At 43.0% G+C, this 23,506-nt stretch overlaps 1 protein-coding gene across 1 annotated transcript in view; it reads right to left on the reverse strand.

Moving 5' to 3' along the window:
- Positions 1–439: 439 nt before the first annotated feature.
- LOC126427999 (uncharacterized) overlaps positions 440–23,506 on the reverse strand; it is a 331,430-nt gene continuing 308,363 nt past the window's right edge. The window contains exons 13-17 of the mRNA XM_050089883.1: positions 15,822–16,037; positions 15,558–15,764; positions 11,606–11,938; positions 6,088–6,300; positions 440–766 (exon numbers count right to left, since the gene is read on the reverse strand). Of these exons, the coding sequence (XP_049945840.1) occupies positions 440–766; positions 6,088–6,300; positions 11,606–11,938; positions 15,558–15,764; positions 15,822–16,037 (1,296 nt within the window). The remainder of the gene's footprint in view (positions 767–6,087; positions 6,301–11,605; positions 11,939–15,557; positions 15,765–15,821; positions 16,038–23,506) is intronic.

The raw sequence follows: 23,506 nt of genomic DNA on the forward strand, positions 1-23,506 counted from the left end.
ATTCTTGGTTGACATGAGGTTTGTTAAAATAGTGTGGTTGGTTCTGGTATTTCTTGAAACTATGTAAATCTATTTATTTTTTGCCTCACAAATGGACTTTCCTTTACTTTTTAAAAAATTAATTTTTCATCCAATCCTAATTATCATTTAAATTTGTTGCAGCAGTCCATTTACATTTTAAGATGGCATAGAGGTTTTCTTCCACAGTATAAGAGGGAGGAAGAGAGAGAATGAAAGGTATACAAAGCAATATTGTGACCACAAAAACAAATTATAACCAACATACTACTACAATCCTCCAGTTTAAGGCAAAACTAATCAGTCACACAGAACTTGTACAAAGTAACACACGAAAACTAAATATTTGTGACCCGGCAAAATCCAAGTAGAACGACACTCTGCCGTGAGGGAGAGAACTCCACTCGATACTGCCAAGTTTTTAGGCACTCACCGACTGCTTCGTGGCAGGTGCCGGCGGGCGCGGCTGGAAGGTGACCGTCTGTGGCTGCGACTGCTGCTGGCCCGCCACTTGCAGCTGCCCGCGGCTGGACGCCACCATCGTCGTCTGCTGCTGCACTATCGTCGTGTTGTGCTGCACCACTGTGGCGCTGCACTGCTGCGCCTGCGACTGCGGCACCTGCTGCTGCGGCTGCTGCTGGTGCTGTGCGTGCACTGTGCCCGCCTGCTGCGCCTGCGTCTGCTGTACTGTCGCACACTGCAGGAACTCTGGCCTCACCTGCGGCTGTGTCGTCGTCTGGAACGTCACCTGTCGAAACGCAAAGTAAGTACACCGTTCACTACGTTGCGGTACGATCTCGGCGTTTGGACGGTAAGACTTTTCTGGTACATTCCCGAAGAAACTACACCTCGATAGGAATGTAAACGGGCCGACATTGCACCGCGAGGATGACAACTTGCTTCAAACCGGAGGCTACGAATGAATGTAGATTTGTCCCAATACACACAGTGGTGAAAAGCTCTCAGATCTCTCGCTAGCTGGCAGTCTCAGAAACTCTGTCCGTCAAAATGGGTACAGTAAAGCCCCATTTAAAGTCGTGTTGAAGGAAAGAACAGATGTAGCAAATCGGGGAGGAGATAAAACTCATTTTTTCCCTACCTGCGGCAACTCTCAGCTAAGACCACACAGTTACTTGGTGAAGGCCATGTCAAAAACAATTTCCACCCAGCACTGAAGATAAAAAGGTATTCAATCTCCACAAAGTAGCTGCAGAAACTTAGCATACAAGGGACATAAAGCATCTGGTATAAATGTGTCCACTAATTCAATGGGAACTCAGTGCCATACTCAAAAACACTGAATGTGTATATCTGCCTCACAGAGAAATCAGCTATGAAAGAGCATAACTTATATGACGAATATACATTTGTTTTGGAAAAAACTAAGTTTCTGTACCCAGTCAATGGCTATTAGGAAAGGACTGTGAAGAAATCTATAGAAATAGGGGCCCACAAGACTATTGTCCAGAGGGATGAAAATTACCAACTTAATTCAGTGCAGAATCCCACGTTAGTGGCTATATACTGCCAGTGCACTCCTCAGTGGACAACGATGCAGATCGAGAGCGCTCGAAGAAAGATTTGAATGCAGACCCGAGCCCCTGGCCCCTACCTTCCTTTATTGCTTCACCCACCTTGCCCCTATCCCTCACACCAACTGCACAAGAGCAGGGTGTGCTCAGAACTAGACGGAGAGGGCACCCGCCATCACAAGTGAATATGTCTGCAACATCTCAACATTTCGTCAGACGATGACAAGTGTGACACTTGTCAAAACATCAGGGTGACTTGACACTGCCACACAGTTGGAGGCCCTGAGAAGTTTCCAGTCCACAACCTAAAAATTGAGACTACAGATAATCAGTTACGGTGTGTGTATTTTTATTGGCCAATTTTTGATACAAGCCAAACTAAATTCTCCTCCTCATACTGTGGTCCTCCCTTTGCCAACTCCCTATTTGGAGAAATTACAGTTGCAGTCTGCTGTGGACTGGGAGCCATCTCAACGAGTGAAATGGCAAAACTGAATGCGGCATACAACAGTTGCTACTGTGTAGATGAGGTGGACGGCCACTGGATGGGAAACAGCAGACCACAGTCTCTTGATTTTTCCAATTCAGAAATGGGTGCCCAAGTCACCAGTGGGTACAGGTCATTCATCTGATTTCTATCACAGCTGTGACAAACGACTGAATGGCTATGTGCTGGGCATTTACAGAGCATTAAATATTATAATGACTTAATAACAAAAATTGGCATTTTTACCTTTGAATTTACTCAAAGTTAGTGGATAAGTAATTAACAAGAGTAAAACTTTTATCTTTTTATATTGCTGCTGAAGTACATTTACATTTTACAATCAAACACTTTTCTTTCATATGGAATTTCCAGGCAAAAATGGCATCATCTTTGTTTTACTAGCTTCACTCTGCTGAAGATAGAAAGATTATGTTTAAAAACAACCCCAGAGCCAATTACACGCAATATCCTTTCTTCTAGGAGTACTAGTTTCATACATCATAAAGCCAGGCTGTAAGTTGAGTAAGAGAGGATACTGGATAGGAATGGCTTAGCCACAATCTAGGAGTTGCTTGCACAGTGAAGGACATCTGTGAAGTTTGTAAAATATTAGAGTGGTTCTGGCGGAAATGAAGCTGTGGGGACGGGTTGTGCCTGGATAGCTCAGTCAGTAGAATATTGCCTTTACAAGGTACAGAACTTTAGACAGACTGGTTGTGGTGAATTTTTTGTCGATGCGGTTAGAATAACAAAAATCTGGAAAAGGTGTAGAAGATGCAACCATCAGGAGTCTAAAAAATTTGATACTAAATCTTAAATGGAACTCTGCGTAAACCAACCCCTCAAATAACAAAACTAGCGTGCTGAGGCAAGTGCCAGATGAAACAAGGATCAAGAAATAAAAATGCTCACACGAATCAGAGGCTGAAAACATACACCAGGGACCAATATTGCAGCCCAGCTTTTGAAGTCCCCACTTGATTACCTGCAGTTTGAATGAATTTTTGCACAAATGTTCCCTTTAGAATAAAAATAAGCTGTACAAAATCTGAGCTCAGGATACAAAAGATTCAGTTCAGACAGAAAATTATTGTGGGAGCTGAGGTGTAACAGTGAGCTTTGGTTTCAAACGATGTGTTATATTTTGCTCTTTCAATCCGAAGAATGACATCCATGATTTTTATAAGGAATTTTCTTTTTTAGTTTAGTAAAAATATGCAACTCACTTTCTGTGTGTGGAATTTTTGTTTCCCCTTGTAAATGTACTATATGTCGGGGTGAATGCAGCATACCTGTGAAACGGGGCAGTGGACGGTGATATTACAGTGCACTGTGGCACTTGCTGCAGCGAGCGATTATTCAATGTCGCGTAAGTCCCGCATAGCAGATACCCTTTGGTTCACGGGCCCCCCAGGAGTTGTGGAGACTTTGCTGTTGATGTCTCGAGGACGAATAGTCAGTTGTCGGTTGACAGCCAGGGTATACGAGAGATGTTGTCAGAGGCTAATGTCGTATAACTGTCCGTTGTAAGCAAGTGTAAAAATGTGATGTACTCATTGTCTCATTGTAATGGGCATTGCACCCACGTATTGCAAAGAAGAAGAGTCCCAAATTACTTGGTAACAGCTGGTCTTTACAGGCTGACACAGACATCACAACGAAGGAAAAGGAGTCTGAAGCCAAGATACCAGGACCACAGTACTCCTGCAACAGTTTCCATGTGCAAGAAGGTAAAGTTTATAAGCTACAGTGACCTTAAATATACACCCAAATGGACTGTTACAGGCTCCTACTGAGAGCCTTATAAAATATTGAATATTTCTGATTTGAGCTCAAAATTTTGCACAGCTTAGTTTTACTCTGTAAGGAATATCTGTGTAAAATTTTATTTTCATTGCAAATGCTCACATGGAACCCACTGGTCCACTCATGTGGAATGACTCTACAGCAAAAATGTGTAAGTGTGTAGATGTTTGGAAGTGGCAATCTTCACAATGAAATACATAAGTAGCAGCTTTGAAGGCAAAACTAACTTTATCACACACTTAAAAAATTTGCTCAGCACAGTGCTGTGTTGAATTAACATGCCAGCACAGTGTATGGGGACAACATAAGCACTGAACAAATAGGTGCAACTCCAATCAGGGGGGCAACATTGTTTCATCAAAACATTTCCGTGCAATGTCTATGATTTTCCAGGCTGAAATTTCAAATTTTCCTGAACAAATTTTTCTTTATGTGAAAGCAAGTTTTGCTCGACTAGTTTTCATGGCCACAAATTAAAAGAATTGGGTTATCATATCATTCATTAGAGATTATTCCTAATTCCACTAGGATTTGCTGTTTTATCAACCATTCTTGTTTATTATAAGGTCGTGACATCTCTACAGGGTGTTACAAAAAGGTACGGCCAAACTTTCAGGAAACATTCCTCACACACAAAGAAAGAAAATATGTTATGTGGACATGTGTCTGGAATCGCTTACTTTCCATGTTAGAGCTCATTTTATTACTTCTCTTCAAATCACATTAATCACGGAATGGAAACACACAGCAACAGAACGTAACAGCGTGACTTCAAACACTTTGTTACAGGAAATGTTCAAAATGTCCTCCGTTAGCGAGGATACATGCATCCACCCTCCGTCGCATGGAATCCCTGATGCGCTGATGCAGCCCTGGAGAATGGCGTATTGTATCACAGCCGTCCACAATACGAGCACGAAGAGTCTCTACATTTGGTACCAGGGTTGCGTAGACAAGAGCTTTCAAATGGCCCCATAAATGAAAGTCAAGAGGGTTGAGGTCAGGAGAGGCTGGAGGTCATGGAATTCGTCCGCCTCCACCAATCCTTCGGTCACCAAATCTGTTGTTGAGAAGCGTACGAACACTTCGACTGAAATGTGCAGGAGCTCCATCGTGCATGAACCACATGTTGTGTTGTTCTTGTAAAGGCACATGTTCTAGCAGGACAGGTAGAGTATCCCGTATGAAATCATGATCACGTGCTCCATTGAGCGTAGGTGGAAGAACAAACTAAAATGAGCTCTAACATGGAAAGTAAGTGTTTCCGGACACATGTCCACATAACATCTTTTCTTTATTTGTGTGTGAGGAATGTTTCCTGAAAGTTTGGCCGTACCTTTTTGTAACACCCTGTACACTGCTTTTTTAGTGTCACCTGTCACCTTTCTGTGTCACTGTATGATAACCTCAAGTATATGTATGATAAAACCTCACAGGAGAATTCTCCAATCTGTTGTCACTGGAACATAATATCAATGGTTTTTGATAGAAACAACACATCGTGTTTCAAACCTGATCTCTTCACACACTCCATAGTCACTGTTAACTTGAAGCACGACAGTATGAGAAACTCTGCAAAGTACTTCTTTACAAAGAAATACGGTGCAAAGAATCGACACTAAATATTTAATGCTGATCTACAAAACATGTGTTCAGATATAGAGCTGATATACATTTTTGTACAATTAAGAAACCACCTTTGTTTGTGCGTGAATGATAATTCATAAATACATAACAAATTTTCAGGGAAATTCACACTATGTGTCCCTAAATATTGTACAATGGGAAATGGCCCCAGAGCCGAAAACCTATACAGAGTAATGAAGATTCACGAGATTGACGGGCAAATCAGAAGTAGCACCAAACATTACAACAATTCAGTGCCCTTCTTTACCTTTTCTTACATGCCTCAATAATCAATTGTTTCTGAAGCAGAGTAGATTTGTAACAAAATGACTCAGAACATTTCTTTCTATCAGTGGCCAGCTCAACACCCCATAAAATCTCCCAGAACCCAATGCTCTTTCACAATTCCCCGATATTTCTCGATCTTTCCAAATAAATTCAGTTTCCCTTAGAATTCCCTGCTTGGTAATTCCACAGACAAGTTGCCACCCCATTAAATGGTGACTGCAAAAATTAATTCTCTATCCCCTTTATGTAGTACACCTCTAAACGAAACTTGTAGTCCAAATAAATATTGTGCACTTTTAATGACAGTAGTGGGCAGATGGCCGGACATACCTGGTGGTGCTGTGTGGGGCTGACGCCAGCTGCCACCAGTGGGCTAAGCTGTCCACTGAAGGCATTCCCGTTGACCAGGAACTGCGGGGGAGCCGGCGACAAGAACTTCCCGGCAGTCGCCTGGGCGCCGACACCCGCCTGGCCTACTCCAGTCGCTCGAATGACCAGACCGCCCGCGGTCGCCCCGGCGAAAGGCTGGGGTGGCAGCACTCCCTGTGCAATTACAAAACAGTCCGTTAACAACGTCTTCGTCAAAAACGGGCTTTAAGGAATCCAGCTGTAGCATTAGATGGCATGTATATTAACTGCCTCTGATTTTAAAGTACCTGTTTTCTTTTGCAGAAGGTATAATGTGACATAAGTAAAGATTTCCAGAAGTGTCTTACGTCAAGTTTCACCAAATGTCCAAACTGCTACGAATCTTTAGACAGCGTACTGTGAAGGTACAGAAACATACCATTAATTGCTTTTAAGTGCTGATAATGCAAAAAATTGAGTTTTATAATTTTAATGAAATCTGACAAAATTCCAGGTGTGATAAAATACTCCGTTTTAAAAGGATTACACCCAACAAACATAAAATAGGAGTTAAATTTGGCATTAAAAGATTCTTTTTTCCATTTTTAACTCTGGAGAACATTAATGCCAAATTTAAGCACCGTCATGCATTGGATGAATGTGGCTGGCACCAGGGACGTTTGAAAGCCTCAATGACCACTGAGACCACGGCAAAAATTTGCCACGCCTTACTGAACAAACGTCGATTGAGTGCACTCGAGCTTACCGACACTGCAAACGTCCTGCTCGACAGATAACGTGCCCCTTAACTGGTGATAAAAAAGTGCTCTAATGAACATAGCTCTTCCCCTGCATCGTTACGTGCACGAGGTGGAGGTGCTGTCACAACAATAGGTGAGGAGAGGTGAAAGCACAAAAAAGGAAGCAAATGTGGTATCATCTGCATGAAGTAATGTCTTCTTGCTAACTTCAGATGGGCAGAACCATCATTGGGATGTATCACACTTCACTACGAGACAAACTGAAGGTTGCTTTCCGAGGCAAACATCCATATCTCACAAAGAAGAAAATTCTAGTTCATTACAACAACGCACATCCACCAGTTTTTGGATTATTGCTGTGAAACTGCATAATCTTCACCTTAAAATTGTATTTAGCTCTTGTAATTACCTTGTTCCCAAAGCTGAAGAAATGACCCGAGGGACAAAGAATCACATGAAATGAAGCCGAGACAGATATTTATTTCACAGAGATAAAACTTATCTTCATATAAAAACAAACTGCCTGAGCACTTATTACTTGCTTTTGTATTACTAGAGCCATTCTGTCAACAGGGGCATTTGCAGATATTTACATCTACATGGATACTCTGCAAATCACATTCAAGTGCCTGGCAGAGGGTTCATCGAACCACCTTCACAATTCTCTATTATTCCAATCTTGTATAGTGCACGGAAAGAATGAGCACCTGTATCTTTCCGTACAAGCTCTGATTTCCCTTATTTTATCATGATGATTGTTCCTCCCTATGTAGGTCGGTGTCAACAAAATATTTTCGCATTCGAAGGAGAAAGTTGGTGATTGGAATTTCCGTGAGAGGATTCTGTCGCAACGAAAAACACCTTTCTTTTAATGATTTCCAGCTCAAATCCTGTATCATTTCTGTGACACTCTCTCCCATATTTTTCAATATTACAAAACGTGCCTTTCTTTGAACTTTTTTGATGTACTCTGTCCACGCAGCAGTATTCTAAAAGAGGACGCCAAGCGTAGTGTAGCCAGTCTCCTTAGTAGGTCTGCTACATTTTCTAAGTGCTCTGCCAATAAAACGCAGCCTTTGGTTAGCCTTCCCCACAACATTTGCTATGTGTTCTTTCCAATTTAAGTTGTTCGTAATTGTAATACCTAAGTATTTAGTTGAATTTATGGCTTTTAGATTAGATGGCAACTTATTCAGTGCTAAGCAGTCAACAGAGTGCATCCATCTTATGAAAGGTACTCACAAAATTTTATGTATCCCCTAAAAAAAAAGTTATATAATTATTATTTTGATTGTTTGGTGCAGATCTGCAGTCCAGATACACACTGAAAAGCCAGTGCCACAGTATGTAGCACATTGATACAGGAGCTGAAACAAGACTGTGTATTGCATTGATAAAAGTAAAATACTGTGCAGTAGTTTGTGTATCCCATAGGAAACAACCCGTGCGGCGTCGTTGGGAGTGTACGGTAACAGTCAGAGGTGTACAAATTCTCCTCTAAGTCTCCCTGCCCCCCTACCTCTGCCACATCCACTAAAACAGCTCAAGCTGCTGCAAGGAAGACGCAAGCGTACGTGTGTTCTGAAGCACAGTGGTCAAAGCAGGCCAGTTTGGGTTCCCGTAAGCCTGATGAGCTTTACAGGACCCATTCAGGCTGGCATACCTGACAACAGCTCGCACTGCCAATCCAACGTGACTACAGAATAGCCAGGTATATGTTTGCGTAAGTAGTTTCACTGCAGCTCATTTATCATAAAAGTGGGAGCAGAAAACTGAACAAATTGGAATTAAAGGAGATACAGGAGAAAATAAGAATGTCACAAAAGACAGCTCAACTCCAGCAGGGAAAAGTTTTCACGTGTTTATGAGACAGCTTCAAATACACTGGTATGTGCCTCACAATGCAAACTAAGCACTCATTTTGGAACCTCGAGTATGTTACAACATGTTTGTAAATTTGACCAGCAGTTCCCTCACTCCATAAATATTACATGTGAACCACTTGTAGAATGAAGAATATCGAGTCTATATTCAATTTCTTGCCAAGTTCTTTGTAACATTTCTTCTGTTATTGTTGCAATCGCATTAGTGATACAATGTCACAACGTAGGTATATCATCCACTTTGGTTGCATACACGCAGTCCTTTAAGAATCCCCACACGAAGAATTCAAGCGCAATGGGTCCTCCGCATGCGATCCAACAATTGGGAAATTTCCTATCCAGGAACTTGCGAACAGCCGTTGGTCAATGAGGCAGAGCTCCATCTTGTTGAAAAATGATATTGGGTTGCATATCTTGTATCTGAGGGTACACAAACTGCTGCAACATGCCCAGATATACTGACCCATTCACTGTTTGTTCTGCAAAGAAGAACGGTCTAACAATCTTGTCGTGCATTTGTCCGCACCAGATGTATAGTTTAGGGGTACCACAAACGTGTTCAATGACAACGTGCGGATTTTGCAAACCCCAAATCCGAACATTACGCCTATTAACACTTCTTAATAGATGAAAGGTTGCCTCATCTGAGAATAAACATCTTTCCAGGAAGTTGGCATGCATATCAATATGCTGCAGCATATCTGCAGAAAATTGTTGTCGGCGTGGTTTGTCGTTTGGCGTCAGATGTTGCAGAATTTGCACTCTGTAAGCACACATATGAAGACGCAGGCGATCTACACGATGCGATGTTGACTGAGGTACATCAAGTTGCCTAGATGCTTGATGAATTGACTTACGTGAGCTTCTGAGAAACGTTTGTCTGATGTCCTCCACTGTCTCTTTTAAAACTCCATTAAGTGCACTGTCAGAATATCTCAGAACTCTTCCTGTTGCCAGAAACTTCCTATACCATTCCTATTCCTTAATTGTTTTCACATCAGGTGGAACACACTCATACACACGACGATAATTTCTATGCACAGTCATTGGCGATTTTGTTTCTGCAAACCACACTACTGCTTGTGCATGCTGCTGTAGAGTTGCCACTTTCACCTCATAAGGCCATGCTGCACTCTGGCGACGGTACTTGGCACTTCTGACACGGGAATATAAATTCTTTGAGATGCTCTAAACTGTAGTGCATTTTTCATTGTCATATCTACAGTGGTTTTTCTCTCCTGGGTCCTTGAAATCAGGGAGGTTTGAGTGGGACATCTTGTATACAGGCTTTCTAAATTTTCATCAACACTGATAGAAATCATATTCAACATCCTGCATGACATTTAGGACATGACAAGGCCTGCTGGGTTCTGAAACTTTCAAAGCCAGCCATCCTGAGGCAGCAGTGGATTTGGTGCAACTGTATAGAACCAATCCAGGACTTCTTTACCTGGCTAATCACTGCAGACAGATGCTGTGTGCATCACTATGGCCTCTGAGGCAAGGGAGCAGAGCAAGCAGTGGAATTATGTGGATTCACCAACGTCAAGAAAGATGAAGACCTGACCACCATCAGGCACAGTAAAGGTCGAATGTTATTGGGACTGCCTCAGCGTAGTGCCAACAGATTATGCTCATTAGTGAGAAACTGTCACAGGGGCATACAACCATAATCTTCTCGCAAAGTTACAGGAGGACGTCAAGACAAAGGTATCACCAGAACAATGAGGAGATGATTATTGAGGTTGCATCGTCGTGGCTACCCAAACTTTGGAAAAAGAATTCCCTCAGATATCCAGGTGTGAGAAGGCAGAAGGTGTCAAGGAGCTCCTGATAAATTAATCGTGAGCGGCAGAAGGTGGGTGGGGGTTGGGAGTGGTAGCGTAACACAATATAAGTTTTCTTTCCTCTCTGCTGAGCTATATACCAGCCATAAGCAGTAGTTTAATCGCATCGATAATTTGTATCAAATAATATTTATATGATTAATACACTTTGAGATATTAAGTGTTTTAAAATTTGTGATTTCCAAAACTAAATAAAATTCAATTTCAATACTGGGTTAAAAATACAGAAATCCCTGAGATTTTATGAAATTGCAGAATGAGAGGTACTAGTATATTTGAAGCTGTGAGGGTGGGTTGTGAGTTGTGCTTGGATAGCTCAGATGGTAGAGCACTTGCCCACAAAAGGCAAAGGTCCCAAGTTCGAGTCTTGGTCCGGCACACAGTTTTAACTTGGCAGGAAGTTTTATGAAATTCCTTAAATTCCCTGATATTTTCAGGTCAACTATAATTCACTAAGAATTCCAGGTTTTCCAGAAGAATGTTTTTTGAACAGGAATGCAGACTTCTACAACTGAAACCACAATGGAGCACTCTGTTCCTCAAAAAAATGTGTGGTACTGAAGTGTGAGTTTTATGGTCATATCTTGACAATTATGACTCTCCCTCATATAGCACTTAGCCTTCGATAATGGCGATGACTGTAGTCCTAAACTTTTGATGAATGCTGGAAGACACCAATAATCAGATGACATAAATTGTCTCGATAAGTGACAATGATCTACATTTTGGAAACTAATAGTCTGAGAGGAATAATCACACAGACTCTGTCTTTCCTTCTCATCCCGTACGACAAGTCTCCCCTGACCCGAGGTTCTGGGTGACTTTCCCGAAATCTACCCCTTTTTCTAAAGAGTGTCACAACTAAATTGGCACATTCAAACACTAATTCACTTCCTGTAATGTCACAGTGTAAAGTGACTCCTACTGCACAAACAAGTGAATGAAATTGACAATGCAACTTCTCTAATTGTGTAAATGAGTAATTTGTTTGCCCCACGTCGGCACTGACCTGCAGCTGGACTCCGGCATCAGGCAACAGGGCGGCGGTGCCGTCGGCGGCCATCACCATGCCGCCCAGACCCGGCACGATGAACTGCTGGAAGGCCGGCTGGAAGTTCTGCACCACACTGACGGGCTGCAGCAGGTTGATAGGTGACGGCTGCGGCTGTGGCGGTGGCGGGGGTGGGGGCTGCGCCGCCTGCGGGCCGGCAGGCGGCTGCTGCCCGGCAGCTGCGCTCGCAGGCGCGTGCGAGTGGGAGGGCGGAGCACCGCCCACCACGATCTGCGCAGGTGCGCCACCCTTCCCCGGCACGATCGTCAGCATCGCCCCGGGCTGGTACCCCTGGAAATATATATGCCGCTTTTGCACAGAGTGCACGACCTGTAACTACGGCACGTCTAGGCTCGCTACTTTTCTGTATTAGTACACTGTGTGGGGGACAACACAAAAGCTACATAGGTGTAACAGTAGTGAGGTAAAATGCCCGGGCATTTATAAGTTAGGGGAAATGTCCAGGATCAATGCCTGCGCAAATACCCAATATTCATAAATGCCCAGGCATTCACGCATTTTAAGGATTGACTGATAAGTGGAACTTATTAAAAAAATTTAAACTGATATTTTGTATAAGAAAAGGTGTTTTACAGCACTGCTTCTGCAATGTTTGGGTAGCCAAGTTGAAAAAGCTGCTTGAGAGTTAGGGACTGTAAACGAAAATATAAATTTCTAATGAGGTTAATTCCTGGGGCAGTGCATAACAATAAAAAAAAAGAAAACAAAACTCAAGTTTAAAAGTAATTCTTGATATAAAACATAGTTTATATTAAGTAGGTAACCTGTAGGTAGTATTTTTACTTATGCTATACTACTGCAAAAATATTAGAGCAAAAAAAGTTTATCCATAATGATTTTAATTAGGCATCAGTCATATGCCAATTCCAATTGTCCAAGAATCAGTACTCTAGGAATCGACTAGTATCAGAATTGAACAATTCCAGCATCTTTGTTTTGTCACTACATCTGACAATAAAGCTCTTTTTTCACTGATAGCAGTTCAAAATTTAAAAATACATTCATTACCAAGAAATGCATACCAGCTGCTTAATACATTAAGTTATATTTTTGTTATCAATAACCATTGATCAGTTTCTGAGAGTTTACACGGTTTATACAGTGTGTTATATTACAAAGTGATGAACTACGGGCAATGTTGTTGTTGTTGTTTTTTTTTTTTTTTTGTGTGTGTGTGTGTGTGTGTGTGTGTGTGTGTGTGTGTGTGTGAGAGAGAGAGAGTGAGAGAGAGGACTGGTAAAAATAAAAAGGGCATTGTAAATGAAAAGCAGCTATCAGTAACACGCACCCTTCCTTGATATAGCATGAGGACATGAGGAGGGAGGTGGGAGGGGGGGGGGTGGGGGGGGGGCGACAACACCATGTTTCTCTCTTCTTTCCTTTTGTTATTAGTAAAAAAGACTATGAACGACAAATGTATGTTAACACGTAAACATTTACTTACTTGTAATATCAAGAGTATCATCCCATCCCGTATTTTAATTGGTAAATTATGCATTCTAGCAGTACAAACTTTAAAAAAGTACTTTTTTTTATAAGTGCTCAGATTTTGAGCATTTAAAACTGCTTTGGGCCAATTCCCAGGCAAGTGCCCATTTATAAATGTCCTGCCCACTAGGCATTTGCCTAGCCCACATCACTAGGTAATAGTATTAACCACAGTGGTTTAACCATTAGATAGTTGTTCGGAAATAAACTGATGACATAAAGCTGTGCAGTGAGCCGAGGGTGAATTATTTTTCTAGAACTAGGTTTCAAACTAAGGCTCAAAACCAAAAATTCTTTATCATTATACATCAACTGTGAATTTGCTTTTGTGGTGCAACCAAATAAACAAATTTCTTTTTATTCGAATGATTCAATTAATTTATATATTTACCTTAAAAAGGTTCCTTAACTGTCACACACCTACTTCAAGCTTAATATCTTCTCATGAATATACCATAGAAATTTGTTAATTTAGTAATATAAAGTTCTTAGTGCATGCAGTACCTCAGGAACACTATACTAAAGTTCACACTCAAGATTTCCATGACCATAACCACCATTCCACCACTACGAGACAGAATGGGACTGCTATTCTGTGCAATATGAACCTCTTCAGCCAGGAAGAGGCCCTCACAGCTGCCAGCAGACACAGTATGAATGACCATACAAGATAACCTGTTCACAAGAAACACTACACGTGAGAGTCCCACCGGCTAGTGGATGAGCTGAGATGGATTAGTACTGCATGGCCATAGCCAAACTTTTCCTTGAACAAATCTCGAGCCTATCACTTCAGAGTAAAGGGTATTTGTTGAGAGGACAGTTTTGCAGGACCGGCTCAGGGACTCACCAAAAAGCAAGATACGTGCACCAGTTTCCCAAGAAGTACTCACACTCATGGATACTGCTTCTTCCTGCATACATCTCACAAGAATAGCATACAGATTTGCACTCGCACGGATGCTTACTTATGATTATTATTCACACACCATTTGCTACCTGGACAGGACCTGGGGGACTGGGGCAAGCAGGGTCAAGAGGTAGATAAAAAAACCATTTTTTTTTTTTTTTTTTTTTGAGAAACTACTGGCCCTGAGAAACAGGTGTCAAAGAGCCGCTCAGAGCTGAAACATACCCAGTTGCTACGGAGAACTTCATATTTTGCAGTTTAACAATCAGCTTCTTAATCTCCATTCTCTATCGCCCTCCTTTCTCATAACTTCTAGAGATACAATTTCATATTGTGCTGAACCTGAGCATCAGTCATTGCCCACTCCATCTCTCTGACCAAGGCTCGTGCTGGATCTCAAGCATATACCTTTTAACCTCATAGCTGTCAGTATGATAGAACAACTGCAATTCAGGATCCCCATTTCACTAGCATAGAACTACCCTTCTCCTACACACAGGTCAAAAGTTGCCGGTTACTCACTGCTATGACACTATTTTAACAGTGAGCTATTGGCAGTGATTGGTGAGCATATTACACCTCACAGCTGGTAGTGGGTGGAGGGCTGACATCATAGGTGTTGCATCTCCACCATTCTGTCACCAAAGTCCACTCCTGCACAACACTCGACACAGCCTCTCTTTTTCTAGCACATGCGCAAATCTCATTCCCTCTCCAATTAAATATTCCCAAGGAATCTGTGAACATGCATAGATCTCTGTTTCATCTCACTCCACATAGTTCAAATCTTTTTAATACATTTCTCAGCCTTCAGTCTTATAAATAGTATCACATCCAGTTTTGATTGTTTATCAAATTGTCATCAGATGATTTGACTTAAAGAGAGGAGAAGGGTGGAGATAACAAGACACTGGAAAACTAAATTACAGAATTAAACTAACTTTTACACACAACTACACATGCCTGAATACGTTACATAACTACTCGCGAAATTACAGCTGTACAAGCCAGGAACTATCATATCTGCATTCTTAGTGAATTTTGTTTTATGGGATTTAGGCCATGGTCGAAGGCATATTTCTATTAATAATATTTTGTCTCGTAATGCTGGAGATGTTGCACCAGTTTGGTTTACTGAGATTGTTTCAAGTTTGAAACTGCTGTCCGAGTCTTTGAAGCCTATGATGATGTCTCCAGCATTAAAGATGAAGCATAAGGTAAAGAAATATCTCTTGGGCCACAGCCTAATGTAAATATAATTAAAAAAAAAAAAAAAAAAAAACATTTTGAAGAGGGCTCTGTGTCCCCCTACGGCAGTTGTCTAGTCTGTGTAAATTCCACATATTCTCTGATTTCAGCTTCGATAATGGCCAGTTACTAGCCAAAATATGGATCTGCTCTAATGAAGCTAAAATGGAAACAACAACTGATTGCTGCTCTTTACCATTTTGACACAATGAAACCGCCCAATTTTGTGAACAGTCCAAATACCTGCAGCTGTTGCTGCTGCTGCTGTTGCTGTTGCTGCTGCTGCTGCTGCGCAACGTGCAGCATCGACGCGACAGTCTGCGGAGGCACCTTGCGCCTCTTGCTGCCAGCCTTGCGTTGCGGGAGCGTAGCCTGCGCGCCGACGGCATGGTGACCGTGGTGCACGGAAGCGACCGACGTGGCGACGCGGTGGTGCTGGTGCTGGTGGTGCTGTTGTTGCTGGTGGTGGTGGCCGTGCTGTGGCAGGTGCTGCTGGGGCGCGGGCGCGGGGGCGGGCGCGGCGGCGGCCGCCGCCTGGTGGGGCTGGAACAGGTCGGCAGCCGAGGTGGGCTGCTGCAGGACGCCGCCCGCGGCCGCCACGAGATGCGGGATCTGCACTGCCGTCGTGCCGTCCACCGCCACCACGCCCGGCTGCAGCAGCAGTGGCGCCGGTAGTGCATTCACCAGCACCGTCGCCGGCACTCCGACCGCAGTAGGGATCACCTGTAGGAAGGTAAGTGGGGCTTCAGTTTTATACGAGCACTATACGGAAAGTCCCCTAAGTGATAAAGTGAACACTGGAGAACCCAAATCAAATTTGTTAAAAAAAAAATCTCGAAATCAGTACTTTGTATTTCTTCTCTACATAATCACTATTCATATATCTTAAGTAGCTGACAGATTGTCTCCACATAAAATTCTGCTCTCTGAGATTTCAACCTGAAGGGCATCTCGAGTTTCTGTCAGAGTCAAAGTCTTTGAAGTCAAACCAATTTTCTGCACAGAAACCGAGCCTGGGCTGTACTGCACACACTCAAAAAATCCTGTTAAAATAAGGCAACAGTTCCCCTGTTTGCAAGGCAGAGTGTGACTGAGGGCTTTCGTGTCAAAACACAATAGTAATCGAGAGACTGTGTCATTTGTTTTGTACGATCTTTTTCATTTTCTTAGCCTCGCAGCCAGTTCCGTTATTTATTCTCCTTCTATATCTAAAATCCACAAGAGATATTCCTTTTGCAACCCAAAACACAATAACTGTAACACTTCTGGTTGACAGAAGTGGCCTCGCTTCTCCTGAGGCTGTATGACCTGACACCAGTGCGTAAGCATAGGAAACCCACAGTTTGGGACCAGTCTCTATTTAGTTCAGCAGGTCGGTCTTCTCATTCAGTAATCATAACCAAAATGACTCATAAGTGTGCTTTTTCCTACTGCTGTCACTTTCTCTTTGTAAACAACTAGTTAAAATTGCTGTGAACGAAAATGGCACCACAGAATGCGAGTTACAGTCAATTACTATTCGAATCTTCAACGGAAAAAATGTAGCAGGTGTTAGAGCGAACTGCGTGGCAGATGAAGATCTACCGTGACAGCTGGCAAATGTACAGAGGTGTGTGTTGAGATTAGCAGTGACGAGGCTACTGTCTGAGCAAAAGATTCTGCGAATTTCACTGGGCCGCAGACGTAACTAATTTATGTCAAATACTTTGCAGAGTGAGGCCCACTATTCAATAACTGATGATCTGGACTCCAGGACTGTCGAATCTGCTCGATCGGGCCCTGCCTCTCACTTCAAAGTCGAAGTTACTTAACAGTACAGACCAGGATAGTTTCAAAATGCTGGTTCTATAAGTGAGACATGTGTACCAGTCTCCCAAGAAGTAGTGCTGTGTGAATAGCAATGTGAGGCATTCTTGCATGAATCACTGGCAATCACTAGCAGCTTCTGTTGAAGAAACTCACTAAGCTACAACATACCTTCACAAGAATAACTGCTGTACGCACTTCCCCTTTCACAGTTTACTCCTCCCTCTTTCAATGTCTAACCCCCATCCCCCTGCTTATCGATCCCTTTTTCTTTCATTTTCAGTGAATACATTGTTGTACTGTGCCTTCGGCTTTGTGCATTAAGTCCGAGTACCCACTCACAGGCAGTGAGAGATGGCACTGGCAACAACCTGACAATGTACTTGCCATTTACATTCTTGGACTTAAAGCTGTATTGCTGGGCCATCTGCACGGCCATTGCTATGTGCTTTGCCACTCTAGGCAAGAACTAAAAAATGACACCCCCTCTTTTTACTACCATCGGTCTCCCTATCACCTCTCCCCCTCCCACTCCACCACCAGCAGCATCCAATGGCACAACAATGCAAATGTTCTGTTATAACGTTGCAGAAGAGGCTGCGCAGCACAGTCGCCATAGTGTAGTGGTTATGATACTAGACTGTTGCATCGAGGGTCGTGAGTTCAAAATTTACCTGAACTGTAAAATTTTAATTTCTGTATTTGGTTCGAGTACATTCTAGAAGTATCCACAAATGGCAAGAATCTTTGTACTGGAATGTTCTGTAGCTGTATGTATACCGTATGTGTTCTGACCGGAGGCAGTTCACTCTGCGCTCTTGTATGTGCAAGTGCTGAATAAACGATAGTTAAGTGAAGTTAGTGTTTGTCACTCATCTAATTACACCGTCTTCTACATGACATTATACTGGCGGAGATGCTGGGTATTGGAACTTACGATAGGGCACATTACTGACGACACAGTGGCTCCCATCAAGCCACCGTTTGTGTAGTGAGAAACCCAAGTTCGAGCCATATTCCACAGATCGCAATCTACCAGACACAGAAGAAGAAGAGGACGTTACGATGGCAGCAACTGTGTGCCTCCACATGAGACATCCTTCCGGGTTCTCTGGTGACAATGGCCCAGATCTAAACAAGTGGCTGAAGGTATATGAGCGTATAGCCAAATTTAACAAATGGGATGACACCGTGTGTTTGGCTAACATATTTTTCTACTTGGAGGGCACTGCCAAGCAATGGTATGAGAACAACGAGGAGAAGTTCACAAGCTGGGAAGTATTACAGGTGGAAATGCACAAGTATTTCGGTGAAACACAACGACAGAAGTGCAAAGCTGAAGATAAATTAAAGTGTAGGGCACAGTGTCCAGGAGAAATAACAGCATCTTGCATATACATACATTCAAGACGTCTTGCAGCTGTCTGAAACAGTGGATCCTAGAATGAAGGAGGAAGATAAGGTTGCACGTCTGATGAAGGGTGTTGCTGAGGCATGTATCAAGCCCTACTTCTGAAGGAGAATTACAAGCAAGAAGTTTGAACAGCTTCCAAACGTTGTATCGATGTCTGTGATGGAAGAAGGAACTGATTCACAAGTGTTGTTCTTCAGATAGTGAGAGAGGAAGTTCAGAAGACACTTGGATTGCATGGCGAGCAAAAAACTGAGTTGTTTCAAGAGGTCATAAGGGAGGAAGTGGAACAGACATTGAACCCAATCTCTCACCCTTCATTTCCCTTTAAAACGGTAAAAAAGTCGAGACAGGCGAAGTTACATTCCTACAATGCCGCATGAGGAACCTGTTTGGGCACCAAGCAAAACTGATGTCTGGAGGACTCAGGATAACCAACCAGGACATGTTGTGCGCTACTGTCGAGAAAGGCAGTGGATGTATGATGACGCCCGCGCCAGAAGACAGCAGACCGATCATAGCCGATGCGAACTCCGGGACGACGAAGATGAACAAGAAGATGTGGGTGCACGACAGGACACTCCCCGACACGTCGATCAAGGTCTCCATCGCTGTTTAGGAGCTCCAGCTGATCACCTAGCCCCCGCAACCTGGAAAACTAAAGGGTGCGACCTTCCATGGAGGTGAGGCCACTGAAGAGAAAAATCTTCCGCCGCCGATCACTACAATAATGATAGGAAACCGCATCGATATCCTCACGGATGGCCGACCAGCCCAAGCTCTTGTGGACTCTGGAGCATCATATTCAGTCATTTCGAAGAAGTACTGTCACCAGTTACAGAAAACCGTCTTCGTCGACAATAAAACAGTGGTGTCACCGCCAGACACCACACTTGCTAGGTGGTAGCTTAAATCGGCCGCGGTCCATTTAGTACATGTCGGACCCGCGTGTCGCCACTGTGTAATCGCAGACCTAGCGCCACCACCAAGGCAGGTCTCGTGATACGAGAGAGCACTCGCCCCAGTTGTACGAGAACCTAGCTACCGACCAGATGTACGAAGCCTTTCTCTCTCACTAGCCGAGAGACAGAATAGCCATCAGCTAAGTTAATGGCTACGAACTAGCAAGGCGCCATTAGCCATACGGTGATTGTACTTAAAGTCTTCTGTGTATCGTCAAGATCGATGTACCACAAGGAATGAGTAAAGTTAAGTATTAAACCTGCTCCGTACTTTTCTTCCTAACATTAATTACGTATCCTGTTCCAGTACTTCACGCCCGTCTGCGTTAGTCTAGCTTGCCTTTTCAGCCATCTCAACTTCACGGTGTCGGCCCAGATACCGACACAACAAAAACATCTCTGCTGAAGGTGGCTAATGAGAAATATGTAAAACCTAAAGGAAGATGTGTCATTTGTGAGGGTCATTCGTGAAGGCCATATACAGCCCTTAGAATTCGTCATCTTACAAGAGTGTAGTCATTACATCATTCTTCGATGGGACTTTTTGAAAGCTTCTCAGGCAATTATAGATAGTGCTCACTCGAAGATTATGCTAGACGAGATGAGATCTGTGGACAGGAAGATGGGCGTCCGAGTGTGCGCAGACTATGTGTGCTGGATGAAGTGATCATTCCTGCTGTCAGTGCTTGAAAGGTAACTGTAGTGTGTCATGCCATCCATCAACCCGTGGATCCTGTAGTGGAATGTAAAAGAAGCATACCACTGCAGAATAACTTAGTCATCCCAGCCTTTGTCGTCTCGTTTAAGAATGGATTCGGTGAATTGAGGATAGTTAACTGGTGCCGAGAACTGCAGATCCTTCCAAGACGTATGTGCGTAGCAAAGGCTGGGCCATTAACTGCAGAACAGCTGAGCGTCATAGAAATCTCCCATACCGAGTCTGTGGGCGAAATTTATCAAAGACTTTTGTATGAAAGCCAGGCCACTCCAAGGGTTGTTAAAAGCCGATGCTTAATTTATCTGGGGTGGTGCTCAACAAGATTCTTTCGATGTGCTGTGAAAAGCTTTGACAACTGACCCTGTACTTGGTCTGTACGATGAGAGAGCACCTACAGAACTACACACGGATGCCAGTGGGTGTGGGATCGGTGCTGTTCTGGTGCAGATTTTGGATGGAAAAGAGAAGGTTATAGCCTATGCTTCTAGGACACTTACAAAAGCCGAGAGAAACTACTCAACTACATAAAGAGAATGTCTTGCTGTGATCTGGGCCATTTGCAAATTGCGACAGTATCTATATAGAGGGCCACTCACAGTTGTCACAGATCATCATTCACTTTGTTGGTTGACAGGTCTTAAGGATCCAACAGGATGACTTGCCAGGTGGGCACTATGTCTTCAAGAGCATGACATTATCGTAGTGTACAAAAGTGGAAGAAAACACCAAGATGCTGACAGCCTCTCAAGAAACCCTGTGCAACACCATCAAGCCTTTCATGAAGATAGTGACTGTCTTGCTGCACTCCAGGATCTCTCTGCTGAGCAGAAGGACGCCAAGATATCTCAAATTATGCTTGCCTTAAATCAGTCAGAGGATGTGAAAGGACAATTTAAGGTTGTTAATGGATTACTTTGCAAGAAAAACTTTAATCTGTTTGGAAAGAGGTGGCTACCAGTGATTCCTAAACACATGCGCTTAGATGTTCTACAGAAATTCCATGACACACCTGAGGCCAGACATTTAGGATTTCTTAAGAACACGATAGGATCTGCAAGATATTTTTCTGCCAGGTTTATTTAGGAGTGCTCGTCGCTACGTGTTACACTGTCGAGAGGAGAAAGGCAGTTCCTCAGAAACCACCTGGCCGACTCATACCAATTCCACCAGCTGAAACGCCTTTCCAGCGTGTTGGGATTGGCCTCCTAAGATGATTTCCAACGTCTGCTAATGGTAAATAGATGGATTATTGTTTGCACTTATTATCTGACATGCTGTGCCATTACAAAAGCCATGAAAACAGCCGAAGCATTCGAGATAGCCAAATTCATCGTAGAAGACATTGTATTAAAGCACGGTGCCCCAAGATCATTAATTACGGATCGAGGGAAAGTTTTTCAATCAAATCTTGTGACAGAGATAAACTGTCGGTGCAACATTACTCATCACATGTCGACTGCCTACCACCCGCAAACTAATGGGCTTACTGAATGCCTAAATAAGACCTTGGCCAACATGCTATCAATGTTCGTCAATGTTGAGCAGAGCAATTGGGATGAGGTGCAACCTTTCGTGACATTTGCCTACAACACTGCCATACAAGACACCACAGGATTTATGCCATTTTTCCTGGTGCATGGGCGAGAGGCGACTATGAGGATGGACACTGTGTTTCCATTACATCCTGATGACATGGACGATGACTACATCGGCCACGTGTTAACCAGAGCCGAAGAAGCTCGGCAGTTAGCTCGACTCCGCATGCTGCAGGCTCAAGAAAACGATTACTGAAGGTATGATGCGAGCCACCGCCCTGGTGTTTACCAGTCTGGTGACCTCGTCTGGATCTTCACTCCTGTTCGGAAGGTAAGTCTCTCTCAGAACCTCCTCAGGCACTACTTTGGACCTTATACGGTTATAAGACAGTTGTCTGATGTTATTTATGAAGTTGAAGATTTCAACCCCGACACAAGACGACGAAAGATCAGAGATACAGTCCACATCCTTCGAATTGAGCCCTATAAGAGTCTTGCAACCCAGGGTAAATAGGAAGCTATAGTGACATGCAACAAGCGGAAAGGTGACGAAGATCGAAGCGGCAAGGGAAAATTTATGAAGATCACCATCAGGGCGACCATCAGTCATCGGGAGTCGGAGTATGCAGGACCAATGACTAGTTCCCGGACTAGGAGGACATAACACTGAGACGTTGTTCTCTTAAGGAGGGAGCAAAGTCGCAGCAGAAGCTGAGTAGCACAGTCGCCATAGTGTTATGGTACTAGACTATGGCAAGGGACTAGACTATGGCATGGAGGGTCGTGAGTTCAAAACTCACTTGAACTGTAAAATTTTGATTTCCGTATTCGGTTCGAGTACATTCTAGAAGTATCCACAAATGGCAAGAATCATTGTACTGGAATGTTCTGTAGCTGTATATATACTACATGTGTTCTGGTCGGAGGCAGTTCGCTCCGTTCTCTTGTATGTGCAAGTGCTGAATAAACCTTCGTTAAGTGAAGTTAGTGTTAGTCATTCATCTACTTACACCTTCTTTTACGTGACAATATTTTTAACAAACATTAAGGTAAGATGACCAGATGTCCTCATTTTCTGGGGACATTCACCAGTTTTCATGCTTTGCCCTCATTTCCTTTAAAACTGATTGAGGATATCAAATGTCCTCAATTTTTTATTTTTTTGTCCCCAGTTTTTGAAATTTCCCACAATAATTGAATCAGGAAGAATGTGCTGGACAGAATATACTTGTGCAACCAAATTTGGCATCAGTTACTTATTATTTTATTCAGTTGCAAGAAAATGGACCAATAATGGCGTGGAACTATTTTCTGGAGGGAATGAATTCGTCCTCGAATTCAGAAATTATGCTATACAGATGGGGGGATATGCTGAAACCTCAACCTAGGTCAACTCAATAATTGTGGTCTTTTTTAGTTTCTGTTTTATTGAAATATTTTTAGATTAAGAAATAAATCTCATCTCCTTATTTTTGAGGTAGGAAGAGACAATGTGTTTATTTTCGTCAAAGTAGGTAACGGCTTATTAAGAAAGTGTTTTGTGTGCTTTTGAAAAGAATTCAATACTTGAATTTTTCCTCTTTTCATTTCCTCATTTTTTTGCTGTTTTATCTGAAATTAACATGCCCCCTCCCCTTTGATCCCCTACCCTAGGCGGCCGCCTATTGTAGCCTAATGGCAGAAGCTGTCCCAGCCATCTGTTGATGGTGGACAGGCAAGGCTACTGCCCAAACCAAACACACAATTCAGAACGCTAATTA

The sequence above is a fragment of the Schistocerca serialis genome, chromosome 12 (assembly GCF_023864345.2).
Source record: "Schistocerca serialis cubense isolate TAMUIC-IGC-003099 chromosome 12, iqSchSeri2.2, whole genome shotgun sequence".
NCBI lineage: Eukaryota > Metazoa > Arthropoda > Insecta > Orthoptera > Acrididae > Schistocerca > Schistocerca serialis.